The 23,992-nt window shown below is 38.6% G+C and overlaps 3 protein-coding genes, 2 long non-coding RNA genes and 1 pseudogene across 7 annotated transcripts; 3 read left to right on the forward strand and 3 right to left on the reverse strand.

Annotated features, from left to right (window-relative positions):
* The first annotated feature begins 864 nt into the window (after window positions 1-864).
* Window positions 865-6,155, forward strand: LOC119079640 (chromodomain Y-like protein). 2 transcript variants are annotated; one of them, XM_037187675.1, is made up of 7 exons: window positions 884-1,076; window positions 1,368-1,400; window positions 1,440-3,485; window positions 3,548-3,723; window positions 3,841-4,051; window positions 4,123-4,266; window positions 5,560-6,155. In XM_037187675.1, the coding sequence occupies exons 2-7, from the start codon at window positions 1,383-1,385 to the stop codon at window positions 5,716-5,718; spliced, it is 2,754 nt and encodes a 917-aa protein (XP_037043570.1). In that variant the 5' UTR covers window positions 884-1,076; window positions 1,368-1,382; the 3' UTR covers window positions 5,719-6,155. The 2 variants fall into 2 exon arrangements, with proteins under 2 accessions (XP_037043563.1, XP_037043570.1); XM_037187668.1 differs by having other exon boundaries at window positions 865-1,076; window positions 1,368-3,485.
* On the reverse strand, window positions 4,261-5,418 carry LOC119079672. Its single transcript, XM_037187728.1, has 5 exons — window positions 5,132-5,418; window positions 5,021-5,067; window positions 4,788-4,911; window positions 4,543-4,735; window positions 4,261-4,477 (listed from the first exon to the last, which is right to left on the reverse strand). The coding sequence occupies exons 1-5, from the start codon at window positions 5,198-5,200 to the stop codon at window positions 4,284-4,286; spliced, it is 627 nt and encodes a 208-aa protein (XP_037043623.1). The 5' UTR covers window positions 5,201-5,418; the 3' UTR covers window positions 4,261-4,283.
* A 3,801-nt stretch (window positions 6,156-9,956) lies between the features above and the next one.
* Window positions 9,957-11,762, reverse strand: LOC119079691 (nucleoporin seh1). The gene is made up of 7 exons (XM_037187752.1): window positions 11,570-11,762; window positions 11,434-11,507; window positions 11,302-11,377; window positions 10,715-11,079; window positions 10,446-10,660; window positions 10,244-10,386; window positions 9,957-10,180 (listed from the first exon to the last, which is right to left on the reverse strand). The coding sequence occupies exons 1-7, from the start codon at window positions 11,604-11,606 to the stop codon at window positions 10,008-10,010; spliced, it is 1,083 nt and encodes a 360-aa protein (XP_037043647.1). The 5' UTR covers window positions 11,607-11,762; the 3' UTR covers window positions 9,957-10,007.
* Window positions 11,763-11,823: 61 nt separating this feature from the next.
* LOC119079701 lies at window positions 11,824-15,921 on the forward strand. The gene is made up of 3 exons (XR_005088208.1): window positions 11,824-12,223; window positions 12,295-12,373; window positions 14,830-15,921. It is a non-coding gene; the product is annotated as an uncharacterized LOC119079701 (long non-coding RNA).
* Window positions 15,922-18,480: 2,559 nt separating this feature from the next.
* Window positions 18,481-19,478, forward strand: LOC119080148 (annotated as a pseudogene).
* A 2,417-nt stretch (window positions 19,479-21,895) lies between these two features.
* Window positions 21,896-23,946, reverse strand: LOC119079707. Of its 2 annotated transcripts, none has more exons than XR_005088209.1 (3): window positions 23,678-23,946; window positions 22,550-23,294; window positions 21,896-22,490 (listed from the first exon to the last, which is right to left on the reverse strand). It is a non-coding gene; the product is annotated as an uncharacterized LOC119079707 (long non-coding RNA). The 2 variants fall into 2 exon arrangements; XR_005088210.1 differs by having other exon boundaries at window positions 23,542-23,946.
* Between the last annotated feature and the right edge of the window lie 46 nt (window positions 23,947-23,992).

Below are 23,992 nucleotides of genomic sequence, written 5' to 3' on the forward strand. Positions count from 1 at the left end.
TAAAGTTTTAAAAAGTTCATGTTCGAACCTTCACATGCAAAGGTTCTATTTTGTCATTGAATCAATAAATTTAAGTTTCAGTAACAACTGTTGTACTGAAGTAACTTTCATATGTAAAAAATATCAAATTTTTTCGGTAATTTGCTGAACATCGATGTCGTGGGATTGTTGCGATGATTTGATTTGATTTTGTTTGCGCAATCGTTTTTCCATTTAAGAAATGTTACAGTGAAACATTTTCTTTGGTTCAAGTGAATTCATCCTTTTACAAATTGTTACAGTGACACGGTTTCACCGATTTTATTTAATTTACGCCTTTAAGCATCTTTTGCGACTTTCGAACGGATCTTAAATAAATGATTACCAAATAAACGTTTCCCGTAATTCATTGTAAATTTAAATAAAAGGCTAATCTAAGGTAGTGCCGATGCGCTTCGGCTATTAGTGTAAACCTTCTTGCGAAGAAAGATCTGACCACATCTAATAACAATTATTGTTCATTCTAATACAAATAATTTTGCTATAAAAAAATTAGATTATATTGGAGGATTAATTTTGAATAAATGTTCAAACACAATCTTTGATTCCAACAGATTATACAGACTGTAGTTCTGTAGTCTTATAAAAGTTTTTACAAGCAATTTATCTGTCCCATAAAGAAAACCTAGGAGGATGGTTAAGCAGCTTTAGCTGCTTCGGATGTATCTCCCTTTGAGTTTACCACAGTGTTTGGATCATGAACAGCGAGTAAGATATACAAGAGACTAGTTATGAATAAAATTCATGAAAGTGCACCCTGTTCGACTCAGTTCACTTCAGATATAATATCGAACGGACTCACATATACTGACATAAATGTAAAGTAAAAAATGCAACGTACCGTTGAGTCCATCATCAGTAGTGATATCAATTTGAGGTTCCATAATGGTTTGATAGTGCATGGGAAGTAAAGCCGCTTAAAACTGTGATTTGACTAGTAAATATCGAATATCGTTTGATTGAATCGCTGTCAATGTACTCTGGAACCGTATTTACGTGACCACATTGCATATTCGGCTGTTAATTCGTTTAGTAAAGTGAGTTTTTCTATTAAAATGATAATATAATTTCATGATGGCGTACAATTTTGTGGCATCTAACCAATACCAATGCATTGTTGATAATTTCAAGTTTATGTGTTGCTTCTATCCTTTTCCATTTCTAATTTAAAAAAAAAAAAAATAAGAAAAAATCAACAATGGACGCATTCCAATTAACACTTTTGTTTACATGTGATTTAGTAGAGTTTGTGCGTGGCAAGATTCACCCGTCCGAAATCAATTAATACTTGATGCATGTGTCACTGATTGTATGTGTTTCTTTTTTAGATCGAACAACCCAAAATGGAAGAAACACAAGTTGTAATCGAGATGCCACAAGTGGAATACAAAATAGACTCAGTTCCGAACACTGAATCGGAAGAAATTATTGAGTATTGCTTAGATGCAGCGACCAACATTACTCAACCCGTTAAAAATGATGGAGATCACGATGCATTCAGTGATGAAGGGAATGAAAAAGTGCTGACTACCCTTGAAACAATACAAACGGATGGCCACGAAGACGAAGAATCCTTCTCCACATATGAAATCGAGGACTTACCAGTAAATGATCAACCGGAAAGTTCTGCAGAACCGGTCACATCTAAGACCGATCAACTATCAGAGAGTGAAATAGCGCGGCTACAGTTGGAGAGTTTGGGTACACAAAAAGTGGGGCGACCGAAGAAATCGCAGGTGACGATTCTTGATGAAAAGGGAAACATTTCATCGAAGAAACTCAGTGATGCAGACGAATCACATACAAAACTGGAATCAGCAACACCAGTAACATTACTAAGCTTGGATACGACGAATGAGGAGGTTGTGGAAGAAGCGTGTGAAGTTGTTGAAATTGCCGTAGAAGAATTAGATGCATCAAATGCGAATGACGGTGACTGTACCCTTGAAAATCGAATATCTAATTTGACTGAATCGCCAAGTACCGGAATCGAAATTCCGAAAGAGCTTATAACCGGTAGTGCCTTATCTTCGCCAATGTTTGTGCAAAATAATTCAAAACCGCTGCAAAATGAAGATCTACTGGCAATACTTGAAGGAAACGATGAATCATTTGAGGAGCATAAATCAACTGATGCCAGTATGACGGCTGAAAAGGAGAAGGAGGTCGCACTCAAGCAGATGATGAGTCTGCCGGTGAATCCACGAGGTCGTCGACCGAATCCCGCAAAGACGAAGAAAAAGGAAACGAAACCGAAAACCAGCAATTTGGTAAATGCTTTGGTGTCGGATTGGAGCGACAACGATAGCAAGAAGGGAGAAAGTGAAGGCGAATGTGAAAAACCAAAGCAAACACCAAAGTCCTCAAAGCCAGTGGCGGTAATAAATCAGCAAATCGATAACGAACGCAGCGAACGCCGCTCCCGCATTATAAAAAAGAAAATCATATGGGACCCAGATGCACCGGAAACTGCTTTTTCGTATGCAAGTTTGGTGCAGAGTGCGCCAAAGAAACCAAAAATTGCTCAAACAAAAGCAAAAGAGAAGGAGGCCGATGTAATTGAAGAGACTGGTGACGCCCGTAAACGAAAGTCAGAATCAATCTCACCGGCGACTGTCAAGAAGAAGAGAGTTGGTGAAATTGACAAACTGTTGGCCGATGAGGGAGCAATTAATATTCTGAATGCACTCAAACACGAGAACAACAATGCTGATCTCTCCGATGCCGACAGCATTCCAGTGGAAAAGAGCCCCAGTAAGCGAATAGCGCGTAAAGTAAACACTGAGGCGAATGATGTGCCGTCCGCATCACGCAATTCTGAATCAGCCAAGTGTGACACACCAAATCAAAAAAATGCACGCAAACCCAAAAATGCAACTGTTGCGGTCAAAAAGGAACCCAAAAAGCGTGCTCCAAATAAATCAAATGCATCTGAGTCATGGGACTACATTTACAACTCGGGACATCGCGGCGATGATTCAATGATTATCCGTAGAAGATCGAACAGTTCCTACTCGAGCACGGCAAGCCTACGGCTAAGCATCGACGGAGCACCGAATGAAAATGAAAAATCGTCGGAAACCAGTGAAAAGACGTTTGAGTTCGCCAAACCGACTGTAAAAAAGAACTCAGCGAGTGAATTGTCGCCCCAAAGACAGTTGATATTATCGGATATGCGTGGAAAGAAGAGTATATCAAAAGTGGACGGTGAAAGTGCAGTACGTCGTTCCTCTCGTGCAGCCGTTGTTGAGAGTGTCGAATCGAACAGCGTTAAAGCAGTTGCCGAACAGCATAAAAAACAAGAAACACAATCGAAACGGAAGGTCACAGAGAAAGGCAACGATACCGCATACACCGAAATCAATATTAAGATGCTGAAAAATTGCGCTCATATCGTGTTGGCGCCGAATGTCAGCGGAAAACTCCGGAATTCGTTTAGCATACAGGTAACAGTCAAACCTTTTCAAGGAAAGTGTTTCTTTTGACCGTAATTTTCATTCGATTTTAGATGTTGAACGAGGTGACCAGAGCTCTAAAAGATTTAAGTACAAATTCAACCGTCCGAGCCGTTCTAATTTCCTCGAGCAATGCTTCGTTTTGCAATGGAATCGACTTTTCGAATTTAGTGCAAAACACGGTGGATAAAAGAAAGCAATCGGCAACCGAACTATCTACTGCGTTGAGGTAATTTGTGAATTCAAGGTCTTCCCAGTTGGGATAAGGCAATTTATTACACAGTCTATGTCCATCCGTTGTAGACTCTTTCCCAGCTTTGACTAATAAAAACGAATTTCTTTTCAGCGAGTTCATATTATCAATTGCAAAATTCCAAAAAATATTGATTGCCGGAGTTCATGGACATACGGTTGGCATAGGTGTAACCATCCTGCCGTTGTTTGATATTATTTATGCCACCAATAAAGCGTCTTTCGCTACGCCTTACGCAAACATTGGTCAAGTGCCTGAGAACGGATCCGCCTTCGTTAAATCAAATAAACTGTCACATCGTTTGGTAAGTTTACACTGACTGGAATCAGATGGACGTTGGACGATGGACTCATCACAGAAAACATTCAATTACAGAAAACCGAACTACTTTACTTGAATGAGACAGTCAAAGCAGCAGACGCCCTCCAAAATGGTTTAATAACAAAGATTATCAATTCCGACGCATTCGAATCTGAAATCGTACATCAAACGGAACAAATTGCAATGCAGTCATCTCAGGTAAATTTTCTTTTTCTCTACAAATATGATACACAGTATGATGGATAAACGGTTCCGTTGTAAAAGAGTTGATGCATTTTGCCGTTCAACGTATCGGCTGAGCTTTTTGTCACGCAGTTGTAGCCTTCTCGGCACGTACACCTTTGATAAACAAATCCCAGGTCACTTCTAGCATATCCACATAGCTGATCTGAATGACACGGTGGCATTCCTGTGTTGTGAAAGTCTCAGTTATTGTCGAATTAAGAATGAACTGAAGATTCTAGAAATTCTCACCAACGCATCGGTACTTGAAAGTGATCGACTTGTCTCGTCTATTTGTTACTTTGGCGTAAAATTTGAGGAAACTCCTTCGACTGCACCTGCAGATAATTTTCGTTTCAATTCGTTTTGATGTCCGTTTCTGGAGTACTGATAGTTCTTGGTCCAGACACATTTGTATTGGTGATGCGTTTGTTGGACGACATAACTGGAACGGAGACAGTTAAACAGAGTTCTAATTTGTGTGATTCGATGTCCACCTGCATTTGTGTCCGTGAATTGATACTCATTGTGAATGGTTTTTCCCGTTTCGAATATGTGGAAGGGCATATCGTATTGGCCGGACACATACATTGCTTTTCAATTAAGTTTGGTAGCCAGTATCTGCGAATTGTGAAGACACAAACATTAATTTGTGGTCAGTTTGAAATGGCTTTTCCGCATACGTGGATACGAAAATAGGAAAGGTTTCCCACACAAAGTACTTGCTCACCTATTGTGTATTACATTGCAAACTTCAGATAAATCACAGCGAGACTTCTAAAACCGAAATAAAATTTCAATTTTGTCATAAAATTTTTTAGATTTTCCATTCTTAACTTACAATTGAAATTGACAGACAAACACTAATTTCGAACGAGAGAAGATAAAATAGTAGTTTAACCACACTCATCGCAAATTGTTTATTTCCAACTAAACATCTATCATCGCCTATCTCTAACGTAAATATTTCTTTGCCCGAGATCGATAATTAAATCGAAAATAAAATTTCGAAAGAAGAACTGAGTTCTAAGAATAGTTTGTGTAGCGAGCTTCATGCGTCCATCATCATCTTCATCAATTATCGGTAGAGGAAACTGTGTTTCCGATGCGCACAATGTCGCGTGTAAATTAAAATTATTCGATTTCAAAAGAGTTTAGTTGGGGACTACTGTGACAAGAAATATTTTAATTTTCCATCCTACTTGCGTCAGTCAGACTCAACAATTAAAAGTAATTTTGAATTTAAAACAAAATTAAACTTATTTACAGTCGATGGAGGCAACGAAGTCACTAACGCATGTTGATGTTATTGACAAGTTGGACGATGACTTGGCAAAGGAACAAAAACTACTTATTCAGCACTGGGCTACAGCAGAATGTCAGGACAGATTTAAGAATTTTCTGTCCAAAGAAAAGTGGCAAAATTAATTTTTAATTTTTCTTTTCGTTTTTGACAAATAATTTTAGATGATAATTTGAACTAGCAATAGGAATCGTTTATATATAGCGCGCTAACCACGTCGTAGTTGTGTTGACAAACTAAAAAGAAAAGTAAAATTAATTTAACTTTGTTAATGAACACATTGTGTTTGAATGAAATATTAAACTTAATTACAAAGTCCTAGGGTTATATATCATGTTATCGCAGGACACCTTTTTTTTTTTTTTGGAGAAAGTAAAAACCACATCATTTATATTTTGAATAAGAATCGATTGTATTTTGATTAAATTTTATAGTTATTAAGGATTGAAAACAAAAAAATTTTTATAAAAAATTAAATTTAAGTTTAAGTTCAGGTTTTTTATAAAAGTGCAATTTATTCAAGAAAATATATTAGCATTATTATTGATCGACAAGGTGTGCATTTTGTGCGTTTAAAATCAATCCCTTCAAATCAAACTTATCAGCACAGCGGATTAGCATTGTGACACTTTATCGACAGACGTGAAATCAATCTGCCAAAAATTTGTGATTGATTGTGTACAGAGTGGTTCCTGACAATTACATTTTGATAATTTCATTATCTGCTGATATAGAGTGTTATGATGAGAGAAGTATAATTCAGACCAGTTATGTTAACTTGCCTTGGGGAAACTGACAAAATATATATGTAAAAATGATATGTCAAGTACCCTAAGTCAAGTTATAATTAACTGGTCTTCGGTTTTCACGCTCTGATCATAACAGTCTATAGAATAGAGTGTTAACGAAGAGATATTTCGGTTCAGTTAAACGTAACACTTGCCTTGATGGTAATGTCAAAATGAGAGAAGAAACACAGTAAAGGGCGATCAAATTTCATTTGAAATTTTCATCGGCTGATTCACAAACAAATTTGTATTTCGAAAATTCGGACTTTAAATTGATCTTCCTTCTCCGTTAACAGTCTATACACATGATGTTTGAAGAATTTTAAACGTTATGTAGGCTAAATATGAACTTTTCGAAGCATTCAATGTATACCAGGAGATGCGGGAAAACAGGAAAAGTACGAAAAAATTCGGTTTTGCTTGCTTTTTCGCCTATACCTGCTGTTTACCAAGCTCAATTTTCTGTTTCGTCTCGTCAATACCTTTCATTCGATGCATCACACACGATTTTTGAGCAAAAACATACTGAGATATGCTGGAAAAACTAGTGAAAAACAAGCAAAACACGCTGTTTTGTTTGCTTTCTCGCCAGTAGCTACTGATCGACAAAAGTTATTTTTCTAAAAATTAGTTACTCATATTCGTCTCGTCAATACCTTTCATTTGACGTATCGCACTCGATTTTTTAGCGAAAACATCCTGAGAAAGGCTTCGAAATCTATGTAAAAATCAGGCAAAACAAAACAAAACAAAACAACTGTTCCGCGAACTTGACTTCAAACTGCCTTCGCTGTTTTGAAGCACTTCCCATTGAGTCACGACAACGTGATTACGCTAGAAAGTTTCGTGGGCACGCAAAACAGAGGTAAACAACATAAAAATCATATTCTTTTGAAATTTTGGGTCCCAAAACAGTCGGCACATTTCCCTGTTTCCCGTCGAAAAACAGGGGGAAACAGGCATATACACTCTTATAGGCTCTTAAACTCCGACAGTTTGTCAAGAAAATCGTCTTCACTTATCAGTTGCAGAAAAACAGTTTTTGCTATGTATCCAATATTGAACGAGAATTTTTAATAATAGTTGATTATGTTCTTGTTTCGAAATTGTTATTTTGACGAATAAGATTGGAGCCCACCCCGAAGGTAAGACTATAATCTCAACTGACAAAGAAAGGATGTCGGAGACAAATACTTATTTTAATCTCGACAGGCAATCTCACTAGTCTTCAAGCTCTCGAGATTTACAAAGAATCCACAAAAGTTATCTTCCAACCATAGAGGTAGATAGTCCACTACCTATAGAAATTATGACCCGAAAATCATTGAAAAATTATATCACACACACCACTAACACGGAAACGTCAACATTTCATTTTAATTTGTCAGTTTGTTCTATTGAGATGGCCCTTGCTTCCAACGTACAAAAACCCTACTCTCTGAAGTAGCTGTCCCATGGCTCGTTAACTTTAAATATTTTTTTTTTCGAACAGACGAAAGAACATGATCGCCCGAAAATAAACTGTATTGATTTTGGCAACCGGAATCATGTTGTCTCCGTCTGCAAGTGAAAGTCCTTTGGATATGCCTCGTCCACCTATACCTTCTTCACCATATATGTGTAAATGAGTTCAGCGTTTTCACATTATTTTCTATTCAATTTTTCTATTACATTGTGCAGTATTTTCAGCAACATCTACAATCTTCCAACATCAAACATGTTCAAAGTCGAAACAAATGGTTGCAATTCGTATATTGATCGTTGAGGTGGTCCTCAGGTAAGCTAAGAATCGCAAATGTTACATAAATCATTTACGAATCCCAGGCTGATGATGGATCTGGGCAACATTACAATTTTGAAAAGCTTTCGCCAAGTGAATTAAACACGTTCGGCGTCGGCGTCCCTTACAACGTTTGGTCTATTATGTACTACAGATCGACAGACACGATGCAAGATTTACTGAGCATTAAAACCACTTTTTGTGTAGAACCGTGCTTCAATTGGGTCAACCATTACAATATACATTAGACATCAGAAAATTGCAACTCCTTTACGGATGCACTTAATCCACAGGTTCCACTTCATTTACTCACATACTTGCTTTACTTTAGATCACATATTGCTGTCTTAACTTAACCTGTCACTTACGGCTATTAATCTGTTATCGATTAACGACGACCAAAATTAGAGAGAGTATTGGTGAAATCGATAAGATGTACTTTTTGGAATTGCGTTAAGCCTTTTCACTTGCAGCTGTTCGATTCAAAGTCATTCGGTTCGAAGTTACTGTTTATTCTTACTAAGTACGATTCACTCGAACTCGTTGTGGAGATGCAAAAACTGTAATTCGTGCTTTTTTACAAATCAAATTTATGCGACAAATTTTGCCGGACAGGCGTAGTGCCACCTGTTACATTTCGCTGTGTTTATGACTTTGTGGAACAACCGAAATATATAGAATTGTCTTTGTTATTCATTAAGCAAACCTCATTTGATATACTCCATTTTGTACGTTGATTCGACGATTTGAATTGTTTTTTTTTCTCAATTGATCCAAATAATTTGTGCCAGTCCTGATTGACGATAATGGCTCAAAGAGCTACGAGATCAATTACTAAAAAAATGTTGAACGGCTCAAATGATGGAGAAATATCTGTTCATCAGAAAAACAATGGTTCTGATCATCGACCAACTGAAATGGCTCGCGATGCAGAAAAAATCGCCCAGTTGATTGTTGATCAATTAGAAAAACAGCATAACATTCATTTATGCAAAGTTGTGCCAGACGCCAGTTCCGTACAAAGCATTCCAAAGGCACATCCTTCAACAAAAGAACAGGATTCCAATGTAACTAATAGGAGCGAACGGCGGAGTTCGTTACGAAGTTCTGTTCAACACATTACAGAAGCAAGTTCTGTATCAAAAGAACGAGATTCAACTGTGGACACTCTGGCAAACAAAAGAGAACGTCGAAATGGTCTCGCTAACGAAAAATCCATCCATGAGGACTCATCGAATAGACGCCGTGTTACCAGAGCAGTATCAGAGGGACACGTAGTCCACGTTTCACAACGCCTGGTCCAGACGCCTACGACCAGTCGAGCAAATCTTCGGAAATCGGGTAGAATGGCCGATGAAGCATTCCAAAGCACCGAGTACATTTGCAGTCGATGCAAAAGTTCGTGGAAGCAGAGAGACAGTATGGTCTCAAATTACAATTTCCAGCGGTTTAACTACAGGAAAAACCACTAGTTTTTGTAGATACAGTTGGATCTGTTAAATTGTATGAAATAAACCTGAGTTTCGCGATCAAAATTCGAGTTATAATTGACCATCAAAATTTTCGAAGATCCAAACCGTATTTTCTCAACTCCGCTCCTTGATCTCAAATTTGTGATCGAGTCTAGCCATTCTACCATCAGGGGCTACTGAAAAGTCTATACTCAAATGCATACAGTTGACACCAAGAACTCTTAAGATATTGTAGGTAGCAATGTGGTATGCAATCACCGACATTTCTGGTTACCTTAGACAGTATGTCCCGTAGTCAGTTTTATGATCGAAAATGCTTGAGGTATCGAAAGATGTCAATTTATTAAACAAAACCCGAACCACTCAAAATCTATTCAATGCCACGGAACCTGGTTCGAGTTGCTTATGATTCCCTTCTTGATGTATTTCGTTGTTTGCAGGAGTTTATTTTCTTTGACTGGAAACTGCGGAGCCGGTGACTCTTCCGTTGGCTCAGCACCATCCGGTTTTAACTGAGCGGCACATTTCCAATTTCGTTGATAGTTCACTAGACAAAAGTAATGCGAAATTAGAACAGAAATGAAAGAATCAAAATGTCTTCTCAACATACTTTTCCACATTCGAACACAACCGTCGTCGCCTGTACTTGCTAACATCGTTCCAGTTACATTCCAAGACGTCCTCCAAACGGTACAATGATCTGAAAATTTCGCCACCATTTGAATGTCGTATCTGGGTAGGCCGGCTTGATCGCTAAAAAAATGGTATTTCATCAGAATCATACGGCCATACGTTAATGATAAAATTCTTACTTGAGTGGAGGTTTAATGTTAAATATTTGTACGTCTTTACTAGCCACGGCCAATATGTGATATAAACGTCCAACATTCGGGGCAAAACTTACATCATGCACTGGCTCCGTAACATTCAGAGTTTCAGTCTTTGTCCATTTACCATTGCCTCCGATGCTGTATTCAAGAATGAACACTTTTCCACCAACGGTCGTGCTAGTATCGTCACTTCCAGCCTATGGATGTATGTTGATGCAATACGATATCAATTTAAATGTGAATTCACTTACGGCAATCATTGGTGCATGTAATCGAAAGAGTGATTGATTCCAAGACAAACAACTCAGTGGCATTTTACACGAAACATCATAAGCCAACTGCCATTGGGACAGATTCATCACATCCGGCGCCTCGTAGATGCGAATAACTCCGTCCTCAGAGCAGGTGGCCAACATTAAACCCTGATTTTTCGGCGCAAACTTACAGTCAGTTACGCTGGTTCTCGAGTCCACCAGATTGCTGCGACGAACCCAACGTTTCACTGGTGCCATGGTTGGTGTAGTTTTTTCCGAGACCGTTTCTTCCCAAATCGATACTGTTCGATCGAAGGAACAGGTAGCGAGAACTTGACCGAATTCAGGATGAGCCCATGACACTGTGAGTTGTGGAACAAAGCGCAAAACGTTTTTGAGTGGGTCGAAAACGATTGATTTTTAAGAACGGAGATTAGGGTTGATATGATCGACAATTATGCTGCGTAATCCGGTATTCACCACAGGATAAACAATGGAAAGAGCAACTTAATTGTCGATCCAATCAACGCAAAATCGCTCGTGTGTTTTCGGACTAACGAAACTCGTTTTTTTTTTGTACATACCTCGCCAGACCGATCCAGAATGAGCCTTCCAACTCGCTGTTACGGTCCAAACTCCTTTTTCATTCGGATCCCAAACCTAATCGTTCCATGTACGTTACATATCGGTAAGATAAATAAAGTTTGTTTACCAACCTTGACTGTTTGGTCACTGGAACACGTTGCCATTCTTTGGCCATAATAATCGTAGACTACATCATGAATTACGTCTGAAATTTATTTTCGAGTTTAGCTAATGTTCTATAACCTTACGCATCCTTCAATTTTTCACCTTTGTGCTCAACTCGAATAGATTGCGGTTGAAACATTTTTCCTTGCTCTTTAACTTCCAAACGTTAACAATATAACTTAGTTAAATGAGACGGTAATCGTGTGATTTGTGCGAAAATGTAAAAAATATTTGTTTTTGCGGTAAAACCTTGCCTTATTACATTGATCAACAAAACACTACACTGTCTGCATGACCGTTTCTTCTTCTTTTATTTGATTGGTTTGGCCCGTTGAGACATGGAATTGCCTATATAGTCTAAGCAAAATAAGTTAGTACCCAGAAGAAATTGCAACAATATATAGTAATGATTTAAAACGTGCAAGGAATCGAACGATGCAACTATTTCGATTTTCCCTTAGCTAAAAAACAAGAGAAACGTAATTGAAAATTCCGTACAAAAATTCACATTTTTAAATCGAACGCCACTGCAATGACGTATGTATTGGCATATTTTGACATGAGAGATGCCGCTTGCTATTTTGACAGATGACGGCCGTGTATTCATCTAAATAATTGTGTCATGAATTCTTACAAATTTGTTATTTTGAAGATTGGAAATAGGTGCTAAACTTAATAAATTATAAAGTCGTCTACTGTCGAAAACAGATGCTACTCTTTCTGTCGTACTTGGTGGCGAAGAAACAGATGTGAAATGTGAGTGGGAATCTACTATTCTTCTATTCTTTCGCGTAAAATATTTGCATTTTAAGACCGAACAATTTCAGTGTACAGTTAAAGAATATGATGTTCGAGGCTGCTGCGTGTACGCTTCGGAGATTGAAAATGAAAACGAGTCGCCTGGGGGTAAGTAACTTTCATTCCGAATAAAGTAATGCCTGCATGAAAGTCAAAACAATATTGTCGTAAAAGCATAGCTCCTTGCTCCTATCTCAACACAACTATCACATTTGAGCCAAACTGCTGACAAAATTGCAAGGAGCGTTCAGGCCGATTTAATTAATTAAAAAAAACAAACCGAAGTCATTCTGCGGAAACCGGTTTTTATTGCAAGTTTAGAATTACGATTTTTATCAGGTTTTTCACCTCAAATAGAATGCAAAGACAAAAGTACGATCAACAGTCTAACTCTAAGTAATCTACAATATCCATTAGATCGTCTTCTTCGTCGTCGAACGAATTGTCGTAGTTTTTACATGTAATATGATCACAGTGCTTACAAGCGGTTGAACAACGCAATCCAGCGCCCTTACAGTTGCATCTAAGAGTGTCGCATCCTTTTTTACAACCACATCGAATTGAGCTCAACAGCGTTGAGGGTGCGGGTGGAAGGTTAGTGTATATGGGCGTAAGTCGATTATTCGCTTCTCTCCACCCATAGTCCGATGGATTTAATGCTTTACCTTGTTGCATCCATGTTTGAATTTGGTAATACGCTCGCAAACTATGGCAACTTGTGGCAGATTCAGTTGGGGGTAGACGCTTTGCAATCACATTGCCAGTTTCAGTTGCCTTTTCTTTGTATTTTTCGAAACGTAACTTGTTTAGCGTCTGCCCTTGTTCCCCTTTGAACAAAAGTACCATAGCCTGCTCTCCAGCTTTTATTATTTCATTTTGTGTGGCCAAGCGGTTGCAGAAGACATCTGCTTGATCTGAATTTTTTTTACAACGAAAACCTCAGCATTAAGACGGCAATTGACTCTAACCTCAATATTTACGAAAGACTTCTATACAAACCTGCGAAATGCTTATTGTCTAATTTGCTGTAGAGAGTTCCTTCCCCAATTCCAAAAATATGAGATGTAGACTGACATCCGCCGAAAGCATGAACGAAGAGCAAATGTTTTGATCGTTCATCGCCCAACAATTTCCTCATTTGCACGATGTTCCACAATCGTGTGTTCAATGCGGACTTAACTTTCTTTGCGCATCGAAGATACAGCCCAAAACGTGTCTTTATTGTGTAGAAATTCATTAATGTTAGCAAATTCGCTTCTTCGCCCACAACAATAACAGTTTTATTCAGGGACATTGATGCTGCGATCCGGGCGATTACAACATTCGGGTCCCCAACAGTATCAAACACATTGCAACCCGCTTGTTTCAACGTTCTTGATAGCATCCTAGTGAATTCATTCCGATTTTTGGCGTTGTTGAGAAAGTTTTGTTTTTTAGTTTTCAATGGAGTGTCGCCAGTAAATGAAATTTCGGATGCAAACACTCCCTTCATACTTCGAATAATTTTTTCATCGATTATTGACGCAACAGTTTCCACTTCACTTAAAACTACTGTTGCTGACTTCCCGTATCGCCTCAAAACAAATTCAACATATCTGCAAAATTCCATTTTTAAGCGAAAATTATGAGTTTGCTGTGAAAAGTTTCCGTTTACCTTCCACATATGGCATTGAATGTTTCAGATGTCTGCCAAGAAACTTCATGTATCAACCAATCTCCGCTCAAAACATAGTCACATTCATCTACCGTTTCATATTCGGAAGTTAGTTTTGACCCATATTTTTTCCACAAGGTGTCGGCCAACGCAAGCTCGTTTCCATCTCGTAAGAAACCTCTTTCGTCAAAGAATACTGGTGGTCGCTGCGTTAACTCATATTGTAAGATGCTTTCAAGCTCATCTTTGTTTCGATTGTTTTGAATGAACAGCAGCCGTTGGAACAACATTTCCGGATCAATTTGCACGTTCTCATCGTCGATTTGTACAGTAGTTTTTGAGTTCATTAAAATGACTTGATCTTTTTTTCTGAAGACAAATACTGCCGAGTCATTTCCATTCATTTTTGCCAGTATTTTTAAGCCAATGCGTTCGGCGTCATTCGGATTGCAATGTGGAGATGACACAACGCCATCGACAATGTTTCGCAGACCGGGGATGTCGCCGAAAATATTTCTCTCGTTCAAGTAATCATAGAGAATTTTAGTATCAGAAATATCTCTCTTTTTTCGTGTCAGTCCAAGTTCTTTATGTTGTTCACTCGTTTCCAGTACTTTTCGGCACAAACTCTGCATAGCTTCATTTATTGCACCACAACTCGGCATTGCGTTTAACCAAACTGTTCGTTGAATTTCTCCGAATCCTGTTCCACGCGTAAGACCACCAGTAGATTTCAAACTTCTCATTAAAACCTATAAAAAAACACTTTAACTTAGCCACAAAATCAAATTAGGAATCATGTAGGAAAATCATAGTGCACAATAGTACATGGTCCACCGTCGAAAGCCATTAAAGTTCTTGTCTTTCTAATGTTCGGCAGTTTCAATTTATTTTTTTTATATTTTTACAGTGTAATGGAATAACGTAGAAGAAAATTCAACCTGCTCGATTATCAAATCATCTGGTAGGCCACCCCAGAACCGATTTGTTCGTCTTGTCACAAAGTGGCCACTTTCAAAAAACTGGAGTACATCGGGATTGGACACCTTTAACGCGTGCATATCTTGAAGATAAATTTGAATGCTCTTCGTGTAGTTATTGTGACCTGCTGCTGGGAAGAAAGGTAGCATCGTCTCGACGGACTTTAAATGGAGCTGAAAATTGGCTGAATGCAAATAACAGATGATTAAAATACTGCGGAAAAAATTTCGGAAGACAGTCTAACCTGTGCGATCCGCTCTAACGTTGGTCCTAAAAATGTCCAACATTTTCATGTATTGTATCCACAACTCGCAAGTTGCACCTTGCATTTGTAATTTGATTTTTTCCGTGGACAGTGTTGAATCCATTTGAATGAGTTCTTTGTTATCGTTTAAATCCAATGCGCTTAATTTTTTATGGGCGACATTATCGTACAACGTAGCTGCAAATTTAATTGAAATTTTACTTTTACACTAAATTAAATCATGGAAAAGAATGTTTCAAACGCGGCAACATAATTACACAGCCAATTTTCGTCATAGTAATTTACAAACTTCTGTTATCCCTAGAGTCGAACGTAGGTTTAGACTTCAAAAGCATGTAAAATTCATTACAAAACTCGGGCTAAGTTACGTTTTCGTGTGATTGTTGACCTAGGCTTAGCCTCGGATCAACAAACTTTACTTGCAAATTCTACTTTTCAGCTTTTTATCCATTTTCATGTAATTACCTGCCACATGACAAGGGACGGAAAGCTAAAAAGTTCAGTTTGCGTGTGATGTTATACGAAATTTTATTTTCTATCTCGAGTTTCGTAACGAATAGTACATGATTCTAATCCGACAGATATTTTTGAAGTAAATAGTTTATCGAAAATTGGCTGTGGTGTTGGGCAGAGAAGCTTCAAGGGAGTGCATATAACACGGATTAACGATTGTGATGTTATATTAGTCGATTTGCCGTCAGTGTCATTGTTATTTTGAATTGAATAAAGAGCGAAATTAGTAAATGAGCCGAAGTATCACCTATTATTGCTTTATCACTCTCGTTGAATATTTTGTCGCTGATAATGGCATTCAGAGCAGCATACACAAGAAGATGAGCACGAATAGCACGCGCTATCGCCTTTCCACTTAACATTTTGAGGACGCTGTTCGGAGCGTAAACTTGTTGAAAAACTTCCTCCAACCCTGATGCAGTCATAATGTATCCGATACAGCCTAGATAACTCATTTTCATATGAAAGCCACCAAGCATAACGACGATTCGCTTCAAGATGCTTGAGTCTGGCTCCAATTCGATAATAGATCTCGCCTTCCAATAAAGTGGTTGGTCGAAAGTAAGCACCGGCGTGCTTCCACTTTTCTGTGCCTCCTTCGTAACAAACATCATCGTTGAATATATGCATGTAAGATTTGACGAACTTAAGTCAATCATTGGTAAGAACGAAATCGTCGGTTTCACCGAAAATGAGCCAGTAGTTACGGCTTGCATAAAGCCCGACCAAGCTGGCCTGTCCGGAACAGAAGGCCAGGACAATGTCCACAGTAAATCTAATTTATTGAATGCATCGTAGACCGTAGTTGGAGACAGTTTTTTGTACTTAATCCCAATGTTGAAATCAACGTCTTCGGAGTAGTGGATTATCTCAACACAATTAATTTTTTTAACATCGTCCATAGTGACATTGATACGGGGAATCTTTTTCTGGCGGCTGTTTTCAGTGGCTTCAATCGATATCATTCCCATTCCATGGAATGTACCTTTTCCATCCAATGTGCACAGATTGTGGTCAACGTTGTCAGCAACATATTTCGTGACTTTGCTTGGAGGATCTAACTGTCGATTGTCTAACTGGTTGTTGGCGATGGAGGCACAATAGTTATATTTACGCACTTCTGCGTACGAGCAACAAAAACCTAGACTGTGCAAAATGTCAACCAAAAACCGGGATGCCGTTAATACGCTAACTTGAATGCCTAGACCGAGTTGAATCGGAGACAACAAACATCGTGGTCGGCAAACTTGAATGATGGCGTGACCAATTGACACAATTCGTGCAGATTGATTCGTCTTTTGTCCACCGAAAATTGTCGTCAAGAATATTTGCAATGACGGAGGTATGAATGATAGAGACGAATCCAGTGATGATATTTCGCTCGGTGATGGATATGTCTCCTTGTTGCTCTTCATCGACTTGATCTCCTTTACAACGATATTTGCAGCATCTTCTATAATTCGGTTCGCATTTGTCTTTGCTACATACGATTCGATGATCATCCGGTTGCTGATTTCTCGCATCACGACGAGATCAGATAATCCATTGCGACTCAAGATAATTATTTGATCACCGAAATGTTTGACGAGTTTCTCTTTCAAATACCGAACCGTGTACGCCTCACCTCCAGAGAATTCTCGGAATTTTTCATTTAAATCACTGGTTGAAAATGGTTCGTTGCTTTCTTCGAGAAATGTAACCAGTTTCAAAAACGACTCGTTCAATTGCTCGTTAACTGGGGCTCCTCTTTGCACTGAATGTTGAGCATTCGGCGGGTTTCTTCCAGTACGAAAGTTCACGTTGCATTGTTGATGGTAGGCGCAATTTGCAGTAACAAAATCCGGATAATTTTCAATTCTTTCTGCCACTTGAATGGCCCATTCATCATTCCTCTCTGTTATTACTCGGCAAAGCGTTTCTCGGAAACTTGCAGCTTTGACATGATGAACATTGTTCTTGGACATTTCATTTGAAGAGATACTTTTTGCACAAAACATACAGCAATCACTACATGTAAACTGACTTTCAGCAGCATCATCAACTTGAGGCACACATTTCGAACATTCTTTCATTCGCTTCTTACGACATTTCTCATGGATCTAACACGAAGAACGTAGACAAACATTTCGAACAAACCAAAAATTAAGTCTTAATGAAATAAACTCTCACCTTATCTCCGATTAATGGAATTCCATCATTTGGATATAGTGCTCCTCCCTTAATCAATCCATTAACGCCTTTTTGAGTGAGGGTGGTAGGTTTTTCATCATTTGTAAATGAAATCAGGCAAAATTTGCATGTAGCCATTGCAAGATCAAAACAAAAACACAGTCAATAATGTGTTTCTTATACATAACCGTCATAACCGTACTAACGTCATTGATTTGAATATTACAGCCGGCGGCTCTCCCATGAATTAACATTTTTGACATACAACATGGCGCGATTTCAAAAAAAAATTATTTTGTGAGAATTTGATTTCATTTATTGTTTTTGGTTTTTTCAATTATTATTGACGAAGATAATCGAATGAAAATTATATTACAAGCTGTGAAATGTTAAATAATAAATGTTTTTTTAGTGTTGCTTCTACTTCAAGCTTTCCATGGAAGAATAATTATTTTGCTTAGACTAATATGGTACTTGTTGTTCGAATGAAATGTCATAAGTAAAGAAGAACGACGACATCGACAAGAGAAAAACGACGAAAAAAAAAAGTTTACGAATCGTGTCCTGTTCAAACTACTATTTTTTTTCCTTTCGTCTATTGTCGCTCCGCTTTCGTGATTTTGTTGTTGCTGAACGACGAAATGTTTTGAAGATAAAAATGAATTTTCTTTCGTGCCCACAGAACAGAACGAATACATTGAAAAGATGAGAAACCGTGAAAAAGAGGAGCTAAATCGCTTCCGGCAGTTCGTCGAAGAGCGAATCGATCGAATATCCAAAGATGACAACCGGAAATTCATTCAATTTCAACCATTGGACAAAGTCTATCGGAGTGTCATGTCAGTAGCCTATCTCGTAATGTCTATGTAATGTGATGTACGTAATGTGATCTTCGTTGATCTTTCTCGAAACTCACGAACTTTAAGAGTCGAAGTCCTTAAGCCAAATTTCATTACCAGCGTTGCCGAAGTGGCCGGCCTGCTAGCAATGAGCTTCGGACAAGAGGGAATCGATCGATACATTATACCCTACAAGTGAGAGTACACACCATCCGAGGACGAAATCCATGCCACACGCAACGGTGAGGAATGGAACGATGACAGAGCCAAAGAATATGTTCAACGTCGTGCCGAACAAAAACTGGTCGACACAGAAAAGTCTAAAAAGCCGGAAAAAATTGTTCCGCATTCGAACTACAAAGATACGTACGTGCATCTAATTGGCCAGGACGCGGCATTAGAAGCAGCCAAAAAGACTGAATCGAATAAGTCCTACGGTTTTGGTAAATTTCCCTTGTTTTTCCTCCGACAGCATGGACATCAATTTTTTTTTTTTTGCTTACAGTTCCCAGCGAGAACAAAAAGGATGTTAGATCCATCGAACAGACAATGGCTGACATTCAGGCTAAGAAACGGTTGAAATTGTCTCATCACCCGGCAGGTAGCTCGGATGTGAATTGAACTCAATTGATTGATGTTATGTGTGGTAGCTGAAGGTAGAACCAGACAATGTCTACATCCGAACCATATTACACAAAGGAGAAATGTCGCAATATTAGAACAGAGAACCATGATGTTAAAAAAAGACAGGTCGCTTGTTGCGTAAAATACAAATTTTGTTTCCATGAATTAGGCTCCTGTGTCTGTTTTTGGTGCTTGAGTCGCACGGGCTTATCAGTTTAAAAAGGCGATACGGTAAGTAGTGTCTAGTCCTTACTTAACACATTTTGCTTATCATAAAACAAGAAGGGTAAATGAAAATTTCCACTGATCCAGTGGGTCAGTAACGTTCAGTGAAACTTTTGCTTTACTTTTGCTTTATCCCATTGCTCCAACAAAAAAACCTTGAATATCATCAGGCAAAAACACACAAGGTAAACAGTGGTAACTGTTTTAAATAATTGACCAACGACTGAATGAATTTGAAGTTACGTCTTCTGTCGATTCTGGTCCAAATTTCAATTCCTTAAACATTTTCTAGCGACACATAATTGATTCCCAAATTTTACGGCCTGATAGTCTACATCTAAACCAATTTGATGGTGTGTATGATTTACATCAGAAATCTGAACCGTTCGGTACTAGATTCAAAAGAACTTCGGAATCTAATGCTTCCAACTATTCATATCCGCAATGGGTTGATATTGAAAAGTTTTTCCAATGCTGCGGTTTATTCTGCATAATTGAAGTACATACTGCATTGTGGGGCGAATAAAGACAGAAATTCCTTCAACAGTGATAATAAAATCATAGGAACGACCTTGCAAAAAACCAACTTCAAAAAAATCGAAATCGTAGAAAATCTTTGGAATGCAAATTCTCTGAAATTTAAGAGTTTTATGAAACGCACGAAGTACTTGGCATGGCTGCTATTGGTGGAAAAGAAAATATTATTTGTCGGTAATCTTGGGTTCTGTGTTCGCACATTACTCGAGCCCAATCATATCTGCAAAAAAAATTTTTAGACAGAATAGTTTCCAAGGAAACTTAAACTTAAGAATAACATAAGTGTCGCCGGCGTATCATCTTCCGCGTGATCTTCTCAGGCAGTTTTTCAGTCTTGTTACCATGGCTTCGATTGAACTATCAACATTGTCAAATACTTGGAAACCCAACTTTCTCTAAATTGAGTACTGTAACGCCAGAAATCCTTTTTTCTGTTTAGCAATGTCGTATTCTCCAGACATAAACGATATAAACGCTACAGTTGCAAATGATGAGGCATTTTTCTGAAAGTGGACCAGGCTATGTCGGAGCTATTTTTAGCGACACTTTGTTTACACGTACAAATAGCCCTTGGCTTCAATAGTTTAAAACCGCAGTCGTTTAATTTTACTATTTTTTTATTGGCTAAAAGCCACTAAAAGTCTAAAAAGGGTGGTTTTTGTCCGTGATTTACTGCTGAAATAGGCTATGGACATCCGACTAGCGTTGGAAGAGAGACGAGTAACCACCGGTGATCATTAGGTGGGTCAGCAGTGGGCTTAGAAACAGGACTGTGGAAACTAGTGTCTACGGCCGAAGGGCTAGTTTCTGGGTGCCAAAAGGTTGTCCACCCAGGCGGAATTCTATCACCAATTTTATGGTACAAGGTTATAGACTCACTCATTGCGAGATTGAAAGAAGAAAGAATCCATGCGCAGGGATACTCCGACGATCTCACCATACTGGTCGGAGGAAAGTTTGAGAGCACTATCGGGGACCGCATGAGAAGCTCGCTGAAAGTAGTTGAGGAATGGTGTCTGCAGAGAAACGTTATAGTGAACCTTAAAAAACGGAACTGGAGCGCTTCAGTAAAAGGCGTACAGGACACGATTGGTTGGGTAAGATAAGGTCTCTTCGAAGTCGAGGTTTAAGTGATTTGCGTGATGAACGGAAGTAAGACAAAAGATCTCCAAATCTGTGTCTGGTGGCTTGGCAACGGGCCGTTCCCCCCTGATAAATGTAACATTCGTTGGAACGGTAAAATATGCATTACTGAAGTGCAATGGAACATGGACAATTTTATGTTAAGTGGACATGCGTTTTCAGGAGGTACGTATTTCGATTGCCCGATTTTACTATTCATGGGCCACGAGTGTGTCATTGGCTTTCCATGTTGTTCCTACGAGTTTTTGGATGATGTTATTCCTTGCAATGTGTTTTATGGGTTAGTCATCTGTCCAATGTGTCTATTCATATCGTTCATATCGTAATTTTTTCATTAACTTTTGGGACAATTCGGTGTTAGATGCCATTAGAAACGACTGGTATCTACTTCAGTTACCCTGGTATACGGTATACGACAACAACAGCCTTCTGTGTACACGAATGGGAATGTGATGGATCGTCAAGAATGGGCTTAAGGCCGACTCGATTCAATCGAATGGGAACAGGGAATTTATTGCGGATAATCGGCCGAGTAATTATTTGTATGAACAATAGAAGATTGCCAGTCTTACTGTCCATTGTTCAAGAATTCGTTCACGGTGGTCCGACTGCTAAGGAGCTAAGGTACTACCTGTTCACAATAGAAGTTAGATTGAAATGAAAACTAGCAAAGACATTTGAAATTAACGTTTATTTGCATAACCAGACAGATTCATAAATTTCTCTAGATTTAAAATTATTTTTCTGTTAGTTCCATGCCGTGGACATACAAAATTGTCACAATTGTTGTTAAGGAAATTTTTAAACTTCAATGAATAACATGATTTGTCTGCTTTCATTCTGTCTATATACGTAATCAATTTCGGTAAAATCAAACTAGCGGCACCACTTACCACCGCTGTTGAAACAGATGTTCCACTGACAATATGGTCGTACTTTTGGTCCTTAATTTTGGGAATCACAACATTTTCACCCAAAGCCCACGTAGTTACACCTTGTCTACAGTTCTCCTCTGTATCTCCTTCATCGCTGACACAGCAACCAGCACTACCGAATGTTGATGGCACACAGAATTGTTTTTCATAGTTGAGAGCATATGAGCCAACAACGATACAGTGTTTGCAGTCCATGAAATAGGACGGTGGGTGGTGCGGGATTTCTGGCATTGCATTTTCTGCAGCCACTACATTAGCAGCACTGCAACAAAACACAAATCCGCTTTCATGGAGATCCTGATGTTGGAGAAAGAGTGAAAAGTCGGCAAATTTGGAAGCCCTAAAAGTTAACATTTTAAAAGAGCGCTCTCATCGTTACAATGAAATCGAAAAACGTACCGAAAGCTTCGGCTGCCAAAAGTTATCGTCACAATATTGAATTTCTTCCCTAGTTGTTTCCCTTCTCTATGTATGTACTTCAGACACTGCTCCACATGCTTCTTGCTGTTTCCGAATTTATGAATTTTAGCAAAGTGGATGGACGTTCGCTTTGATGACGTATTACAGATAGTTTATGTCTGTATGTTCGATTGTCTTCTTGACGTAATGTACCAATACTCGAGCTTTCAAACTCGTTTTCATCACTTGAATGTTCATAGTCTCCTTCAGGTAAAATGTATGTGTCGGACATTTTCAATTCTCCTAAGGGTGTGGACAGGTGTGGAGCCTCACTACTTAGTACACGGCACCGCGAAGCCTTCCTATCGGTGCCATTCGTATTCGATCGGGTAACTTTCATGAACGTATACGTTGTATGGAATGCACGACTTAGTGCTGATTGTGTACAACGAATTCCAGTTCAATTGTTTGTGCCAACATGGAGATGCAATGTAGCCGACTGTTTCGCCGGTTTCAATCAATGCACTAAGAAATGATCCAAGTTTTTTCTTCCAATATTCCTGTTCTTGTGATACTGTAGTCGAGAAATAATCTAATTTTTTCACCGGATACACAAAAAACCCGCATTCTACTTTACAGTCTTGGTCATTTTCATATTTTTCCATTAGAATCGAAAGTAATTCGTTTGTCACAAGCAATTGTCCAGCACCCGAAGTTTTGAAAGGGATAAAATTTCCCTGGCGACCTGTAAAATGAAAACAAAAACTTTAACAACTCAGTCAGTACATTCAAGCTTATAATTTATGTGAAAACAAGTTTCTAGATATGGGTATCGGGTAATGTGGCACACGAAGCAAAAATATGACATTTTTAAGGTCCATTTTTCACAATCTCGAACACGCAAGTTTAATGCTTTAAATATTTGTTAGCTCTGTCACCAACTTAATTATCCCTTTTATGTTTTAGTGAATTAAAACTGTGTGTGAGTTCACCTTTTACGTAGTTGAAAATTGCGGTATTTTTGCACCGTGGGATTGATTGATTTTTCTTGAAATCACGGAAAATTGTGTCCATCGACCTCGGCACGAACACAAAAACAGCTCAGATGCACAGAACACAAAGACTTACTGTATATGCAGCGGACAACAGCCATATCATCTGTATAAGGCTGAGGCTGCTTCGGGAATTCGAATGGTTTGGTGGTCTTGGGAGTTTTTGAACATCCAGGACTATCGGACGGTAAAGGTCTTTTTAATGAAGTTGCATTCATTGCAAATATATTTCAGTTATTATCTATTTAGAAACAGTGAAAACAGATATGGACGACGCGACGTATAGACCCTTTAAGTTGAAAAAAAGACTAGGTGGTCTGGAGGGATGAATTGACAGTTGACAGCTGTGATCGGTTCGCTTTTGGTCACTATCGTTCACTTCTCACTTTTA

The sequence above is a fragment of the Bradysia coprophila genome, chromosome III (genome assembly GCF_014529535.1).
Source record: "Bradysia coprophila strain Holo2 chromosome III, BU_Bcop_v1, whole genome shotgun sequence".
In the NCBI taxonomy this organism is placed as follows: domain Eukaryota; kingdom Metazoa; phylum Arthropoda; class Insecta; order Diptera; family Sciaridae; genus Bradysia; species Bradysia coprophila.

Bases quoted from the DNA above. Each gene is read 5' to 3' on its own strand.
- LOC119079640 (XM_037187668.1), top strand. From the start codon at position 1,383: ATGGAAGAAACACAAGTTGTAATCGAGATGCCACAAGTGGAATACAAA. The intron at 3,486-3,547 runs GTAACAGTCAAA...ATTCGATTTTAG, and splicing joins GGAATTCGTTTAGCATACAG to ATGTTGAACGAGGTGACCAG. The intron at 3,724-3,840 runs GTAATTTGTGAA...ATTTCTTTTCAG, and splicing joins GAACTATCTACTGCGTTGAG to CGAGTTCATATTATCAATTG.
- LOC119079672 (XM_037187728.1), bottom strand. From the start codon at position 5,200: ATGAGTGTGGTTAAACTACTATTTTATCTTCTCTCGTTCGAAATTAGT. The intron at 4,736-4,787 runs GTGGACATCGAA...TCTCCGTTCCAG, and splicing joins ATTCACGGACACAAATGCAG to TTATGTCGTCCAACAAACGC. The intron at 4,478-4,542 runs GTGAGAATTTCT...TTCACAACACAG, and splicing joins TTTCAAGTACCGATGCGTTG to GAATGCCACCGTGTCATTCA.
- LOC119079691 (XM_037187752.1), bottom strand. From the start codon at position 11,606: ATGTTTCAACCGCAATCTATTCGAGTTGAGCACAAAG. The intron at 11,508-11,569 runs GTGAAAAATTGA...AATAAATTTCAG, and splicing joins TATTCGAGTTGAGCACAAAG to ACGTAATTCATGATGTAGTC. The intron at 11,378-11,433 runs GTTGGTAAACAA...TGGAACGATTAG, and splicing joins CCAGTGACCAAACAGTCAAG to GTTTGGGATCCGAATGAAAA.